This window comes from Apodemus sylvaticus, chromosome 6 (genome assembly GCF_947179515.1).
Source record: "Apodemus sylvaticus chromosome 6, mApoSyl1.1, whole genome shotgun sequence".
NCBI classification, from domain to species: Eukaryota; Metazoa; Chordata; class Mammalia; order Rodentia; family Muridae; genus Apodemus; species Apodemus sylvaticus.
In genome coordinates, this window is record NC_067477.1 from 49,838,226 (window position 1) to 49,853,356 (window position 15,131).

A 15,131-nucleotide genomic window follows, 5' to 3' on the forward strand; every position below is an offset into this window, starting at 1 on the left:
CTTGGCATTTGCGTAGTGTGAAGCCAGCCGCTGCCACTACATGTTCATGAGTGCAAAGGTCCTGTCACTTGTAGAAGACGGTTTCAATTCAGGCCCTCCACAGCCTCTGCTCCTACGGTCTGTCTTCTTTTCCTTGATTGTCCCTTAGCCTGCGGGGAGAGGTTCATTTTGTGTAGCCAGCCTAACCTCAAGCTTATCGTGTGTCTAAGGAGGATGATCTCAAGTCCCTGCTGGCTTAGTAAGTGTGTGCCACCACGGCTACCTTATGCTGTGCAGGGATTGGACCCAGGGTCTAGTGATTGCTAGACAAGCATTCTACTAGCTGAGCCACACCTCAGAGTCCCCATACCTCTGACTTTTTCTTACACAGCACTGTGGTCTAAGGTTCAGAAAGACCCTGGTGACCATCTTCCTCAGCACCACCGCCTGCCTTTGTGTAGTTGCTATTCCATTTGGGCAGTCTTTATAGGGACAGAGATGCTTGGGGACCATGAGTCACACTTCTAAGCAGTACTGTACATGTTGTGTAGACTACTACACCATCCTATGATGACAGTACATTCTCTGGAGCTTGCTTAAAATATGGTATTTTCTGAACAGATATCAGATATAATTGTCAAAATGAGAAAATACTACTTTTAAGTGCAAGATGATCATATCAAACCATTGACCAGAATTTGGTAAACCCAGATCCTTACCAACAACTGTAACACACACACACAAACACACACACACATTGGAATAATAGAACAAAACTGGAAAGGATCCAATTATTTAATCTGAATCTCCCATTTAAGACATAAGAAAATTGAGTCCAGGCAATTAGTTTCTACTTAAAACCTTTAATTTTTTTTAATCAAATATATAGATAAAGTCTTAGAATGAAATCACTGGAGTTAGAATAAAGGCTGGAAATTTTACCAAGAATTCTGAAATATTCAAAATAGTGGGTGGATGGAAAATATCTTGCTTTTAAGGAAGTCTTAGGAGATTTGAAATGTTAAATTCCACATGGTAGGTCTGTCAGATTTAATGACATGGTTTAAAGTTTATTTAGTTTTTGTTGTTGTTGTTGTGAGTCAGAGTTTCTCTACATTGCTGTTCCTGTTCTAGAATTCACTGTGTAGGTCAGATTGGCCTTGAACTCACAGAGATTCTCCTGCTTCTGCCTCCTGGTGCTGAGATCAAAGGTGCAGGACACCACATCCCTCCTCCTGTTTTGCTTCTCTGAGATATCTGAGTGTCACTATCCCATGCATATTCCTGCCAACTCTCCTCTTTTCTCCACAGAACAGGCACTGCCTGGCATGGTGGTGTGGGTTACTGGAGCATCAAGCGGTATTGGTGAGGAGCTGGCTTTCCAGTTATCTAAACTCAGGGTGTCTCTGGTGCTGTCAGCCCGAAGGGTGCAGGAGCTGGAGCGGGTGAAGAGAAGATGCCTGGGTGAGTCAGTTCCCAACAACAGCTGTGCTTCGTCGGGGTGAGACTCCATACTAGGAGCAACCTTGGAAGAGAGGGAAGGCGGGATTGTCCTGCATGCAGTTGGTAGTTCGCAGTTCTGCTGGCTCCGTGTGCGCATGCGTACTGCCCAGACCTCCTCCTCCTCTTCTGTCACCTCTTAAGCAGTCGTGTTTGGTTGGCTTTTTCTTCTTTTTGGCTACCTTTTTTTGTTTGTTTTTTGTTTTTTTTGAGACAGGGTTTCTCTGTGTAGCCCTGGCTGTCCTGGAACTCACTCTGTAGAGCAGGCTGGCCTTGAACTCAGAACTCTGCCTGCCTCTGCCTCCCAAGTTCTGGGATTACAGGTGTGCACCACCACACCTTTTGGCTACCTTTCTACTCTTGTTTTTTTTTTTTTTTTTAAAGCATGTTCTTTTATTGAAAAAGGAAGTAAAAACATTTTATGATAAAGTTGAAGATTTATGTGGAAAATATTTCTGATAAAATAGAAGAGATATATAGAAAAATATGTTAAAATTGACATTTTTCATGGAAAATTAAAGAGTAAAGTGGTAGACATAAAAAACATTGCAAAATTAATTGAAAAACGAAATAGAAACATTTTATGATAGAATTGAAGAGTTACATGGAAAATATTTCTGATATAATTGTAGAGAAATATGTTAAAATTGAAGATTTATGGAAATTTTTATATAGATATAATAATGGTAGGAATAAAAGTATTCCTAATTTAATTGAAAGTGGAATTATAAACATTTTCTGATAAAGTTGATGATTTACATGGAAAATATTTCTGATAAAATTGAAGAAATATATAGAAAAACATGTTAAAATTGAAGATTACCATGGAAATTATACAGATAAAATGGTAGGCATAAGAATAATTCTAAATTGATTGAAAGTGGGATTATAGAGACTTGAGGAGGCGGTGGAGGTGGCGGCAGTGCAGCAGTGGCTGGTCCAGCTGAAGGGCCATCAGCAGTGGAACCAAGGCGACACAGGGTCCAGTTAGGCCCTGCGCCCACGACCACTGACCTTCACCGGCCAGCTGGGCTGCAAGCACCTGCGGATTTACGGTGCCTTTCACCTCACAGAAGCCACATCAGAACTCTGCCTCCCGCCAGTCACGAGAGACTTGCCTTCATCTTGGTTTCGGACTCCAGAGAGATGGACAGACTGAGGTACACAAACATAACCCGAGGCCAACATCGAGGGAGTCTAAGCCCGACGGGCGTTGGCCTGCACCCAGGTCCTGGGCTGTTCAGGGGGCCATCGGGGTGCCAACCCAGCCAGGAGGTTTTTTTGCCCGCGCCAGGCGTGCATGCCGCCATTTTGCCTACAGGACGCCAGAGAGCTCTCGCAGGCAAAGCCGGCTAACAGGCATAGCCTGAGGCTAATAAAGCGGGGGTCTAGGCCCCAACAGGCCCTGGACTGACCCCAAGAACTGGGCGGCTTGGAGGGCCATCTGTGTGTCAACCCGTTCAGGAGGTTGTTAGCCCAGCAGACTCTCCTGGCACTTTCAGGGAGCGCAAGTGCACACACCCGCCATCCTGGCCACCTGACAGACCCAATTAACAGTCATAGCCCGAGGGAAACTTTGCTTGGACCTTGGCCTCCCAGGCTTCTACTTGGACCCAGGGCCTGAGCAGCCAGGCTAGCCTTGTGTGCACCAACCTGGTTGGGAGATCGGCTGCCCAGCAGAGTGATCAGCATGTGGAAAAGGTCTCGGCAGGATACACCATCAGCACTCCCTGAAGGTGCAAACGGGCTCCATCTGGTTCACAGACACAATCTGGGGCAAAGCACACTAGAGCTGCAAGGGCACCCAAGAGGATGACAGCACATCAGCAATCTGCTACAGGGGAAACCCAGCCATATAGTGTTGCAGTAATAGCCCCAGAGCCCCTCAGGAGGCCCAAACACCAGCCAGGGACAAGACCAACTAAATCCAGAGAACAAGATGGCAAAGGGCAAACGCAGGAACACTACTAACAGAAATCTAGGCAATATGGCAGCATCTGAACCAAACTCTCCAACATCAGCAAGTCCTGGTTATGCCAACACACCAGAGAAACGAGATTTGGATTTAAAATCACTGATCATGATGCTGCTAGAAGAACACAAAAAGGACATAAATGAATCTCTTAAAGAAATACAGGGGAACATGAATAAGCTAGAAACCCGTATAATGGAAACAGAAAAATCACTTAAAGAAATGCAGGAGAATAAGGCTCAAGAGATAGAAGCCAATAAAGAAGAAACACAAAAAAAAACTTAAAGAAATGCAGGAGAACTTGAGTCAAGAGGCAGAAGTCATGAAAGAGTAAACACAAAAATCTCTTAAAGAATTACAGGAAAACACAAACAAACAAATGATGGAACTGAGCAAAACCATCCTGGATCTAAAAACAGAAGTAGAAACAACTAAGAAATCACAAAGGGAGACAACTTTGGAGATAGAAAACCTTGAGAAGAAATCAGGGGCCATAGATGCAAATATAAACAACAGAATACAAGAGATGGAAGAAAGAATTTCAGATGCCGAAGATACCATAGAAACCATTGACTCAACAGTCAAAGAAAATGCAAAATGCAAAAAGCTTGTATCCCAGAACATCCAGGAAATCCAGGATACAATGAGAAGACCAAACCTAAGGATTATAGGTATAGATGAGAGTGAAGATTTACAACTGAAAGGGCCAGCAAATATCTTCAACAAAATTATGGAAGAAAACTTTCCTAACTTAAAGAGAGAGATGCCTATGAATATACAAGAAGCCTACAGAACTCCAAACAGACTGGATCTGAGCAGAAATACCTCTCGCCACATAATAATTAAAACCCCAAATGCACTAAACAAAGAAAGAATATTAAAGGCAGTAAGAGAAAAAGGCCAAGTAACATATAAAGGAAGACCTATCAGAATCACACCAGACTTCTCACCAGAGACCATGAAAGCTAGAAGATCCTGGGCAGATCTCATGCAGACTCTAAGAGAACACAAATGTCAGCCAAGACTACTATACCCAGCAAAACTCTCAATCACAATAGATGGAGAAACCAAGACATTCCATGACAAAACCAAATTTACACAATATCTTTCCACAAACCCAGCTCTACAAAGAATAATAGGAGGAAAACTCCAATACAAGGAGGGAAACTACACCCTGGAAAAAGTAAGATAGTAACCTTCCTTCATCAAACCCAAAAGAAGATAATCACTCAAATATAAAAATAACATCAAAAATGACAGGAAGTAATAATCTCTATTTCTCAATATCTCTTAACATCAATGGACTCAATTCCCCAATAAAAAGACATAGACTAACAGACTGGATAAGGAAACAGGACCCTACATTTTGCTGCATACAGGAAACACACCTAAATGTCAAAGACAAAAACTACCTTAGAGTAAAAGGCTGGAAGACAATTTTACAAGCCAATGGTCTCGGGAAATGAGCCAGAGTAGCCATTCTAATATCAGATAAAATTGACTTTCAACCTAAAGTCATCAAAAGAGACACTGAGGGACACTTCTTGCTGGTCAAAGGAAAAATCCACCAAGAAGAACTTTCAATTCTGAACATCTATGCGCCAAATGCAAGGGCACCCTCATTTGTAAAAGAAACTTTACTAAAGCTCAAAGCACACATTGCACCTAGCACAATTATTGTGGGGGACTTCAACACTCCACTCTCCTCAATGGACTGATCAGGAAAACAGAAACTAAACAGGGACACAGTAAAACTAATTGAAGCTTTGGACCAATTGGATTTGACTGATATTTATAGAACATTTCACCCTAAAGCAAAAGAATATACCTTTTTCTCAGCACCTCATGGTACCTTCTCCAAAATCGACCATATAATTGGTCACAAGACAGACCTCAACAAATACAAGAAGATCAAACTAATCCCATGCCTCCTATCAGATCACTATGGTGTAAGAGTGGTTTTCAATAGCAACAAAAACAACAGAAAGCCCACATACACATGGAGGCTGAACAATACTCTACTCAATGACACCTTGACCAAAGAAGAAATAAAGAAAGAAATCAGAGATTTTTTAGAATTTAATGAAAATAAAGGCACAACATACCCAAATCTTTGGGACACAATGAAAGCAGTGCTAAGAGGAAAACTCATAGCCCTGAGTGCCTCCAAAAAGAAAATGGAGAGAGCATATACTAGCAGCTTAACGACACACCTGAAAGCCCTGGAACAAAAAGAAGCTATTTCACCCAGGAGGAGTAGAAGACAGGAAATCATCAAACTCAGGGCTAAAATCAATCAAGTGGAAACAAAGAGAACCATACAAAGAATCAACGAGTCCAGGAGCTGGTTCTTTGAGAAAATCAACAATATAGATAAACCCTTAGCCAGACTGACCAAAGGGCACAGAGAAAGTATCCAAATTAACAAAATTAGAAATGAAAAGGGAGATATTACAACAGAAACTGAGGAAATCCAAAAAATCATCAGATCCTACTACAAAAGCCTATACTCAACACAACTGGAGAATCTGGAGGAAATGGACAATTTCCTAGACAGGTACCAAATACCAAAATTAAATCAGGACCAAATAGATCATCTAAACAGTCCCATAACCCCTAAAGAAATAGAAGGGGTCATAGAAAGTCTTCCAACCAAAAAAAGGACAGGATCAGATGGTTTCAGTGCAGAATTCTATCAGACCTTCAAAGAAGACCTAACACCAATACTCTTCAAACTATTCCACAAAATAGAAACAGAAGGAACCCTACCCAGTTCCTTCTATGAAGCCACAATCACGCTGATACCAAAACCACACAAAGATCCAACAAAGAAAGAGAACTTCAGACCAATCTCCCTTAAGAACATCGATGCAAAAATACTCAATAAAATTCTTGCCAACCGAATCCAAGAACACATCCAAACGATCATCCACCACGATGAAGTAGGCTTTATCCCAGGGATGCAGGGTTGGTTCAATATACAGAAATCCATCAATGCAATCCACTACATAAACAAACTCAAAGAAAAAAACCACATGGTCATCTCATTGGATGCTAAAAAAGCATTTGACAAAATTCAGCATCCTTTCATGCTTAAAGTCTTGGAAAGAACAGGAATTCAAGGCCCATACCTAAACATCGTTAAAGCAATATACAGCAAACCGGTAGCCAGAATCAAACTAAATGGAGAGAAACTTGAAGCAATCCCACTGAAATCAGGGACCAGACAAGGCTGCCCCCTTTCTCCTTATCTTTTCAATATTGTACTTGAGGTACTTTAGTACATTTGGGACTTTGATTATTATGTGACAGGAGGTATTTCTGTTCTGATCCAGTCTGTTTGGAGTTCTGTAGGCTTCTTGTATATTCATGGGCATCTCTCTCTTTAGGCCAGGGAAGTTTTCTTCCATAATTTTATTGAAGATATTTGCTGGCCTTTTAAGTTGTAAGTCTTCACTCTCATCTATGCCTATAATCCTTAGGTTTGGTCTTCTCATTGTGTCCTGGATTTCCTGGATGTTTTGGGTTACAAGCTTTTTGCATTTTGCATTTTCTTTAACTGTTGCGTCCATGGTTTCTATGGTATCTTCAGCATCTGAGATTCTTTCTTCTATCTCTTGTATTCTGTTGTTGATATTTGCATCTATGGCCCCTGATTTCTTCCCCAGGTTTTCTATCTCCAAAGTTGTCTCCTTTTGCGATTTCTTAGTTGTTTCTACTGAGTTTAGATCCTGGATGGTTTGGCTCAGCTCCTTCACTTGCTTGTTTGTGTTTTCCTGTAGTTCTTTAAGAGATTTTTGTGTTTCCTCTTTCATGACCTCAGCCTGTTGACCAAAGGTCTCCTGTATGTTTTAAGTGATTTTTGCATTTTCTCCTTATTGTCTTCTATCTTTTGACCCGTATTCTCCTGAATTTCTTTCAGTGATTTTTGTGTTTCCCTTGTAAGGGCTTCTAACTTTTGATCCATTTTCTCCTGAATTTTTTTTAAGAGATTTATTTATGTCCTTCATGTGTTCCTGTAACAGCATCATGACCAGTGATTTTAAATCCAAATCTTGTTTTTTTGGTGTTTTGGGGGTATCCAGGACATGCTGTTAATGGAGAATTGGGTTCAGATGCTGCCATATTGCCTTGATTTCTGTTAGTAACGTTCCTACATTTGCCTTTTGCCATCTAGTTCTCACTGGTGTTAGTTGGTCTTGTTGTCAATGCTGGACTCACCAGTGCAAGCTGCCTCTTCCTACCTGGCCTCCGGGTGTACGGCTTGCCTTTTGTACTGCCTGGAGACAGGGTGCTGTGGCCCAGGCTGTTCCAGATTCAGAGGCAGAGATTGGAAGGCTCCTGCCAGAGGCCTCAGGACTTGATCCTCCGCTCTGAAGGGCCAGACTCACCAGAGCATGCTGCTTTCTCCCGGCCAGCCGGGTGTACAATTGGCCTCTTATATGGCCTGAAGACAAGGCACCGTGGCCCAGGGTGTTCCCAATTCAGAAGCGGAGACCAGAAGGCTCCTGCCAGAGGCCTCAGGACTGGATCCTGTGGTCCAGGCTGTTCCAGATCCCGAAGCGGAGACTGGAAGGCTCCTGCCAGAGGCCTCAGGCCTGGATCCTCCGCTTTGCAGGGCGAGATACGATTTTAAATGGAACTCTTGTTTTTCTGGTGTGTTGGGGGTATCTGGGACTTGCTGTGGTGGGAGAACTGGGTTCTAATGTTGCCAAGTGGCCTTGGTTTCTGTTGGTAGGGTTCTTGTGCTTACCTTTCACCATCTGGTTATCTCTGGTGCTAGTTGGTCTTGCTGTCTCTGCCTGGAGCTTGTTCCTCCTGTGGGCCTGTAAGCCTGTGTCCATACTAAGCTGTTTACCTGGCTCCCTGACACAAAATCTTTTTTTTTTTTTTTAACTCACTCACCCAAGATCATATGTTTATTGCGTGGAGAACTCTGGATTTAAAATTTGGAATTTTTTATTTTATTTTTATTTTTTTATTAGATATTTGCTTTATTTACATTTCAAATGTTATCCCCTTTCCTCATTACCCCTCCAAACCCCCCATATTCCATGCCTCCTCCTCCTGCTTACCAACCCCTCCCCCACTTTCCTGACCTGATATTCCCCTACACTGAGGCATTGAGCCTTCACAGGACCAATGGCCTCTCCTTTCATTGATGTCTGAAAAGGCCATCCTCAGTGACATATGTAGCTGGAGCCATGGGTCCCTCCATGGTTGTTGGTTAAGTTCCTGGGAGCTCTTTGTAAGTCACTTCATTAAAGGTTTAGAAGTGGCTCAGGGTAGAGCACTTGTCAAGCACAGGTAAGACCAAAGGTTCAATGTCTAATTCTGCAAAATAATAAAATCTTCTTCTTAGTGTCTGCTTTCTATATAATCTGGTGGAGAGACTCTGAACTCTACCTGATATAAATGACACTCACTGATTCTGGAACTGTGTGAAAGAACATCTAAGGGTTGGGTGTTGATGGCATTTAGCACTGCAGTAAAGCACTGCTTGGTTGTTATGAAATCCTGGGTTCAGTTGCCAGACCAAATTAAAAGGAAGAATAGCAATGATATTTTGTGAGCATATTTCAAAATGCTCACAAAAAATACAAATGTAGCTATACCTCTAAATAAGCTGTGTTTTTTTTTTTGTGAGTGTGTGTGTGTGTTTTTTTGTTTTTGTGGTTTTGTTTTGCTGTATAATAATCTTGATTTTGCCAGAGTTCTTTCATGAGTCCCACTACATCTCTCCATGCCTTTTGAAAGGTGCAGGGATAGAATTAATGAGAGCAGGGATGAGTTTGATTGGCTTGTAACATGACTTTCTCACTAATGTGCTGATGTGTCTTAATTCAGAGAATGGTAACATGAAAGAAAAAGACATACTGGTTTTGCCCCTTGACCTGGCTGACACAAGTTCTCATGATACTGCTACCAAAGCTGTTCTCCAGGAGTTTGGAAGAGTAAGTAGCAATTTTTGTTGATAGAATATGCACTATATCACTCTTCCCATTTTGGTTAAAATTGCCAAAGAGATTCTTATCTGTGGTGACTCATTGAAAGTGATTCACATGGGATGCATTAGTGCATCAGGTCTGTCACTGCAATATTTTGATCTCTGGGTCTTGGACTTTAGGTTATTAGTGTTTTTTTTTTTTTGTTGTTGTTTGTTTTTTAAACTTTTTCTTTTTTGTTTTTTGGATTTGGTTTTTTTCGAGACAGGGTTTCTCTGTGTAGCACTGGCTGTTCTGGAACTCACTCTGTAGACCAGGCTGGCCTCGAACTCAGAAATCCGCCTGCCTCTGCCTCCCAGAGTGCTGGGATTACAGGCATGCACCACCATTGCCCAGCTTTTAAACTTTTAAGCTCAAAATTCCTATTGTAGTTTGAAAAAGGCCAACAATTCATCACAACTTTGACATTTATAAATTTTGGTGTATTTTTGTGAATTATTAATCAAACTGAATAGGTGAATTCTATTGATTTTTGTCTCCTCTTTTTTGTTTGCTTGTGTTTTGTTTTGTTTCAAGATAGGATCTCAGTATTTAGCTCTAACTGTCATGGAATCCTGACTGGCCTTAAACTCACAGAGTTTCCTCTACCGCCTAAGTCCTGGGATTAAAGGCATGCATCCCCAAACCTGAATTAATTTTATCTTCTTATTGTTGACTTGAGAAATGTGACATTGCTGTACCGATTCATTGAATTAACAACATAACCACTGATCACTAGGAATCCCATTCATAGACCATCTCTAAAGAACCTTCTTTCTGACTTATTTAATTAGATTGACATTCTAGTCAACAATGGTGGAGAATTCCACTGTTCCTTTGCTGTGGATACCAAGCTGGATGTCTTCAAGGTGCTAATAGAGGTGAACTACTTAGGGACAATGTCATTGACCAAGGGTGTTCTACCTCATATGATGGAGAGAAAGCAAGGAAAGACTGTGATCATGAGCAGTCTTTCAGGAGTTGTGCCCCGTCCCCTTTGCAGTGGGTACATGGCCAGCAAACATGCTCTTCAGGTAAGGCTGCTTCAACTCAATCCTGTTAGCATTAACTGCAAGGTGCATAAGGTATCTGTCCATCACTGGATGAGGTTTCTGGAGTTAAGGGATAATGGGCTACAGAAAGAGAAAAACTTGGAGAGTACAGTACCAGTAAATGACCAAAACTATCAGAGCTGCACATACTATTACTTATTCAACATATCTTTTAAAATTGTGTACCTGCATGAGATGAATCCTGGGGAGAAAGATTATTTTTGATCTAGCAAGCATATATTGTCTTTTGCCTTAGCCCATTGCTACATTTGCAAGACAAATTGTGAGTCTACCCTTTTTTCTCGGCTCTTATTCTATTTTTGAGAGTCCCTGATGATTGGTTCTGGGCTCTGTATCCCTTCCAAGAAAACATGGACTCTGTTCATGAAAAAAAAAAAAAGGAAAATTAAGGATTTTCTCTCTGGTGACTATCCAAGGCAGGTGCGGCCAGGAGTGCAGGGAGCACAGGAGTTACAGAGCAGCTTGGACGGGGTCCTTCAGGGATCCATCTGCACCCGGGTGGTGGGCTGCTCCACAGCCATCTGTGCAGAGGTCCTGCCAAAGGAGATCGAGTCTCCAGGGAGTGATTTGACTCCTGGGGTTGGAAGAGAGCTCCCCATTTTCTCTCTGGTGATTGTCCAAGGTGGTATAGCCAGGAGTGCAGGGAGCACAGGAGTGGCAGAGCAGCTGGGATGGGGTCTTTCCTGGCTCCATCTGCACTTAGGAGCTGGACTGAACCACAGCCCTCTGTGCCAGGGGAAAGCTGGTCTCCCAGGGGTGCTGAGACAAGCATGCAGGCCCAGAGGAGGAACAAGCTCCAGCCAGAGACAGCAGGACCAACTAACACCAGAGATAACCAGATAGCGAAAGGCAAACTCAAGAACCTTACCCACAGAAACAAAGGCAATATGGCATCATCCGAACCCAGCTCTCCCACAACAGCAAGTTCTGGATACACCAGAAAAGCAAGATTTGGATTTAAAAATCACAGCTCATGATACTGATAGAGGACTTTAAGGACATAAATAACCCCCTTAAAGAATTAGATGAAAATACAACAAACAGGTGAAGAAATTGAACAAAATACTCCAGGATCTAAAAATGGAAGTAGAGACAATAAAGAAATCACAAAGGAAAACAACTCTGGACATAGAAAACCTAGGAAAGGCTGGGCGGTGGTGGCACATGCCTGTAATCCCAGCAAATGAACTTATCTATGGTAGTTGTTGTAAAGTTCTGTGTAGTGGTGAGTTAGTTAATCAGTTTTGGTTCCTGGAAGGTAACTTGTGTGCTGCACCTGCTCAAGAGCTCTGGATTCACTAATGATGCGTGTGTGTGTGTGTGTGTGTGTGTGTGTGTTTACAGACACACACACACACACATGCACCAGTTAATTTTGATATGCTTTGACTAACTCAGTGGCTGGGCACTTCTAAACCTCCCCACAGCTAGCGCACACTCCTCTCCAGTATTCCTGGCTTAACATCTTCTAAGTCTATATTTTAGTTTTGCTGTCCTGTTACCTTCTAGGCAGCATCCCTGTACGACTGCATTCCCTCTCTACCCACATTGCTGGATGATTTCTTTCGTGCAGCTCTTCAATCTGATCTCTCTGCCTCATGGTGATTCTCCTCTTCTCCTCCTTCTTCCCCTTGGCCCCTTGGCCATGCAACCTAAAAGTCCTGCCTCCGTCTCTCTGTCAACCATTGGCTGTATGGCAATTCTTTATTACCACTCAAAGCCAGCTGGGGGCAGGGACCCTCAACATCTGGAAGTATGGCTTTGGAGAGTCAAATTAAGACAAAGCATTTAAACAAATTCCCATCAGTTCTTTTTCCCTTGTTTGTTTGTTTGTTTGTTGTTGTTGTTGTTTTCTGCCTTTTGCCCATTTTTTTTTAATTTCATTTTTTAATCTATCCTGGGAATGAAGATGCCTCTCCACTGCTACCAGGGATCCTCTGTAAAACATATACATTTGTAGAATGGAGACGTGGAGACTAGACAGGAAGGGTGTATGGGGGTCTTCAGAGGTGAGTCTGGTTCCTGCTTGGTGCTTTCCTCCCATAGAAGCATTGATGGCAGAAGCTGCTGCTAGCGTCCATCGAGCCCCTGGGGTCTGGCCAGATCTGCGAGGACCTGCTTGGGTTGCCTGTGTTTATGGTTTGTGCACACAAGGTCCACTCGAGCATTCTAGAATACAGTTCCTCAAATCACGAGGGGCTGAGATGAAAGGAGACCTGTACTTAAACTTTTCTCCTTCCTTTCTTCTTTTATTGCCTATTAGGGGTTTGTCAATGCACTCCGAATCGAACTTTGGGACTACCAGGTATAACATTGTCTGCCATTTGTAACGCAACACACTCCGAATCGAACTTTGGGACTACCAGGTATAACATTGTCTGCCGTTTGTCTGGCAGCTGTGCATTCTAATATTTTCCAGAATTATTTTACTACAGAAGTCATTAAGGTAAATATTTTTAACTGGAAGATAGTTGGGGTGTTTTACTATTTATCCCACAGTGTTGAATTATATAGATAAGAACTTCTGTCAGAAGTACTTACAAATTAGCCACATAGCCACTCTTGTTACGAGACCTGTTAACATTAGCTGGCATTGTTTGGTATCCAGTTTTTATAAGTCTAATGAAATCGCTACAGTGTCAGTGCCAAGTTGACCACCCTGTCCACTGCTGTACAATAATTCTGTGGCTGATAATAAAGTCCCTTTTTATCTTCTTCTATCTCATCACCACCAGTGGGTGGGGTTTCATTTTTGTGAGATTTTCATATGGCTTTTGAAATGATAACAGTTATTAGGTGCTGTGGTAAAGAACATGAGGAGCATTGATCATTCATGTTCAATTCATGTTCAGTTAATATGTCTCCACTGGTGTGTGCATGACTCCGATGAGGCTCGGTGGAACATGGAAGTTTATGATGCCCGCTAGCACCTGTAGAAACTTGTAATGGGTGCGAGGCTCCATATTGCACGGGTCCCACTGGCTCCTTAACATAACATTTCTGTTTTTAAAAAAGCTTGATAAATCTTCAGCACCCTTTTCCTTTAAACATTTTTTAGACCAGATGGCCTAAAACTCAGAAGTTTCCCAAGATGGCAACAAGCCGCTGTGCCCAGCTAATGCTTGTCTCCATAGCCAATGATCTGGAGGCCATGGATAGCTTGTCAGCCTGCCTTGTTTTGGGCATATGTGGCAATCTGGGACTGGATAATTTCAAGGATGCTATGGAAGAAAAGTATGGAACACTTTAGGATTACCATGGTATGAGTGACTTACTTGTTTTCCAGTAGTCTATGTTCATCTTGCATGGAAATACAAATCTTCAAATGCTTTAGGGTAGTTTTTGCTAACTTCCAGACCCAGCTCACATATAATACCAAAAAATACACAAGCAATATCCTATCATCATATGTAACTGACAACTTACCATAAATTGACACTGGTCTAGGTGGTGTAGTAGTTTTACATGCAAGCAATGTTTTCTTCTTTCTATACTTATTGACTGAGAGAGCAAGTTTCAGAAAACTTTCTTTTCTTTTCTTTCCATCGTCTCCTATCCAGCCTTCCATCTTTGCTCAGGATTCACTTCCTTAAAGGGATACTTCCCCTCCTTTCTACTTCTCCTGGGGATAGGAGCACCTCAGCCATTGAGTGTTTGAATGCCCAGAACAATCCACCACACTAAGGCAATGTACACACACACACACACACACACACACACACACACACACACGAGTGTGCACGCGTGCACCATGTGTGCATGCACACATAGTGCAGTCCTTATTTCGTCTCTCTTGGCCCCAAAGCACTTTGCCCAACCCAGATGTGAAGGGAACAAGGCTTACTACAACACTGAATGGGGAATACTACCTGTTTCTGAAAAAAAAAAGTTTTATAAATTCACATCACAGCAAATGTTAATGAGTTAAGCTTAAAATCTCTTATTATAGTTATATATAAGAAAGGCCATTGCTGGGTATTGTTTTCATTTCTGAAGTTGTTTCCTCTGTGTGCTTTGTGACAAGCATTTTCTGAAATTTATTTTCACTTATGTATTTGTATATTTTCATGTATGTGTATCTGTTACCTGTCTGTGGGTACCCGTGAAGTCTCCTGATGTGGGTGCTAGGATCCAAATTCTGGTCTTATGGAAGAACAGCAAGTGCTTTTAACTGTTAAGCTATCTCTCCACTAAAAACTACAACCACTAAAAACCATAGTTACTATATAGCTGGTGTATGGCTGGTTTTGTGTGTTAACTTGACACAGGCTGGAGTTAAAACAGAGAAAGGAGCTTCAGTTGGGGAAGTGCCTCCATGAGATCCAACTGTGGGACATTTTCTCAATTAATGATCAAGGGAGGAGGGCTCCTTGTGGGTGGTACCATCCCTGGGCTGGTAGTCTTGGTTCTATAAGAGAGCAAGCTAAGCAAGCCAGGGGAAGCAGGCCAGTAAGAAACATCCCTCCATGGCCTCTGCATCAGCTCCTGCTTCCTGACCTGCTTGAGTTCCAGTCCTGACTTCCTTTGGTGATGAACAGCAACTCGGAAGTGCGAGCTGAATAAACCTTTTCCTCTTCAACTTACTTCTTGGTCATGATGTTTGTGCAAGAATAGAAATCCTGA

The 15,131-nt window shown here is 42.2% G+C and overlaps 1 protein-coding gene across 1 annotated transcript; it reads left to right on the forward strand.

The window, feature by feature from the left end:
* The first annotated feature begins 1,298 nt into the window (after window positions 1-1,298).
* Window positions 1,299-13,774, forward strand: LOC127687905 (dehydrogenase/reductase SDR family member 7-like). Its single transcript, XM_052186722.1, is given in 6 exon segments — window positions 1,299-1,443; window positions 9,299-9,405; window positions 10,230-10,469; window positions 12,772-12,954; window positions 13,567-13,658; window positions 13,660-13,774. Coding segments are annotated over 6 exon segments (873 nt in total). The 5' UTR covers window positions 1,299-1,307.
* Window positions 13,775-15,131: the final 1,357 nt, after the last annotated feature.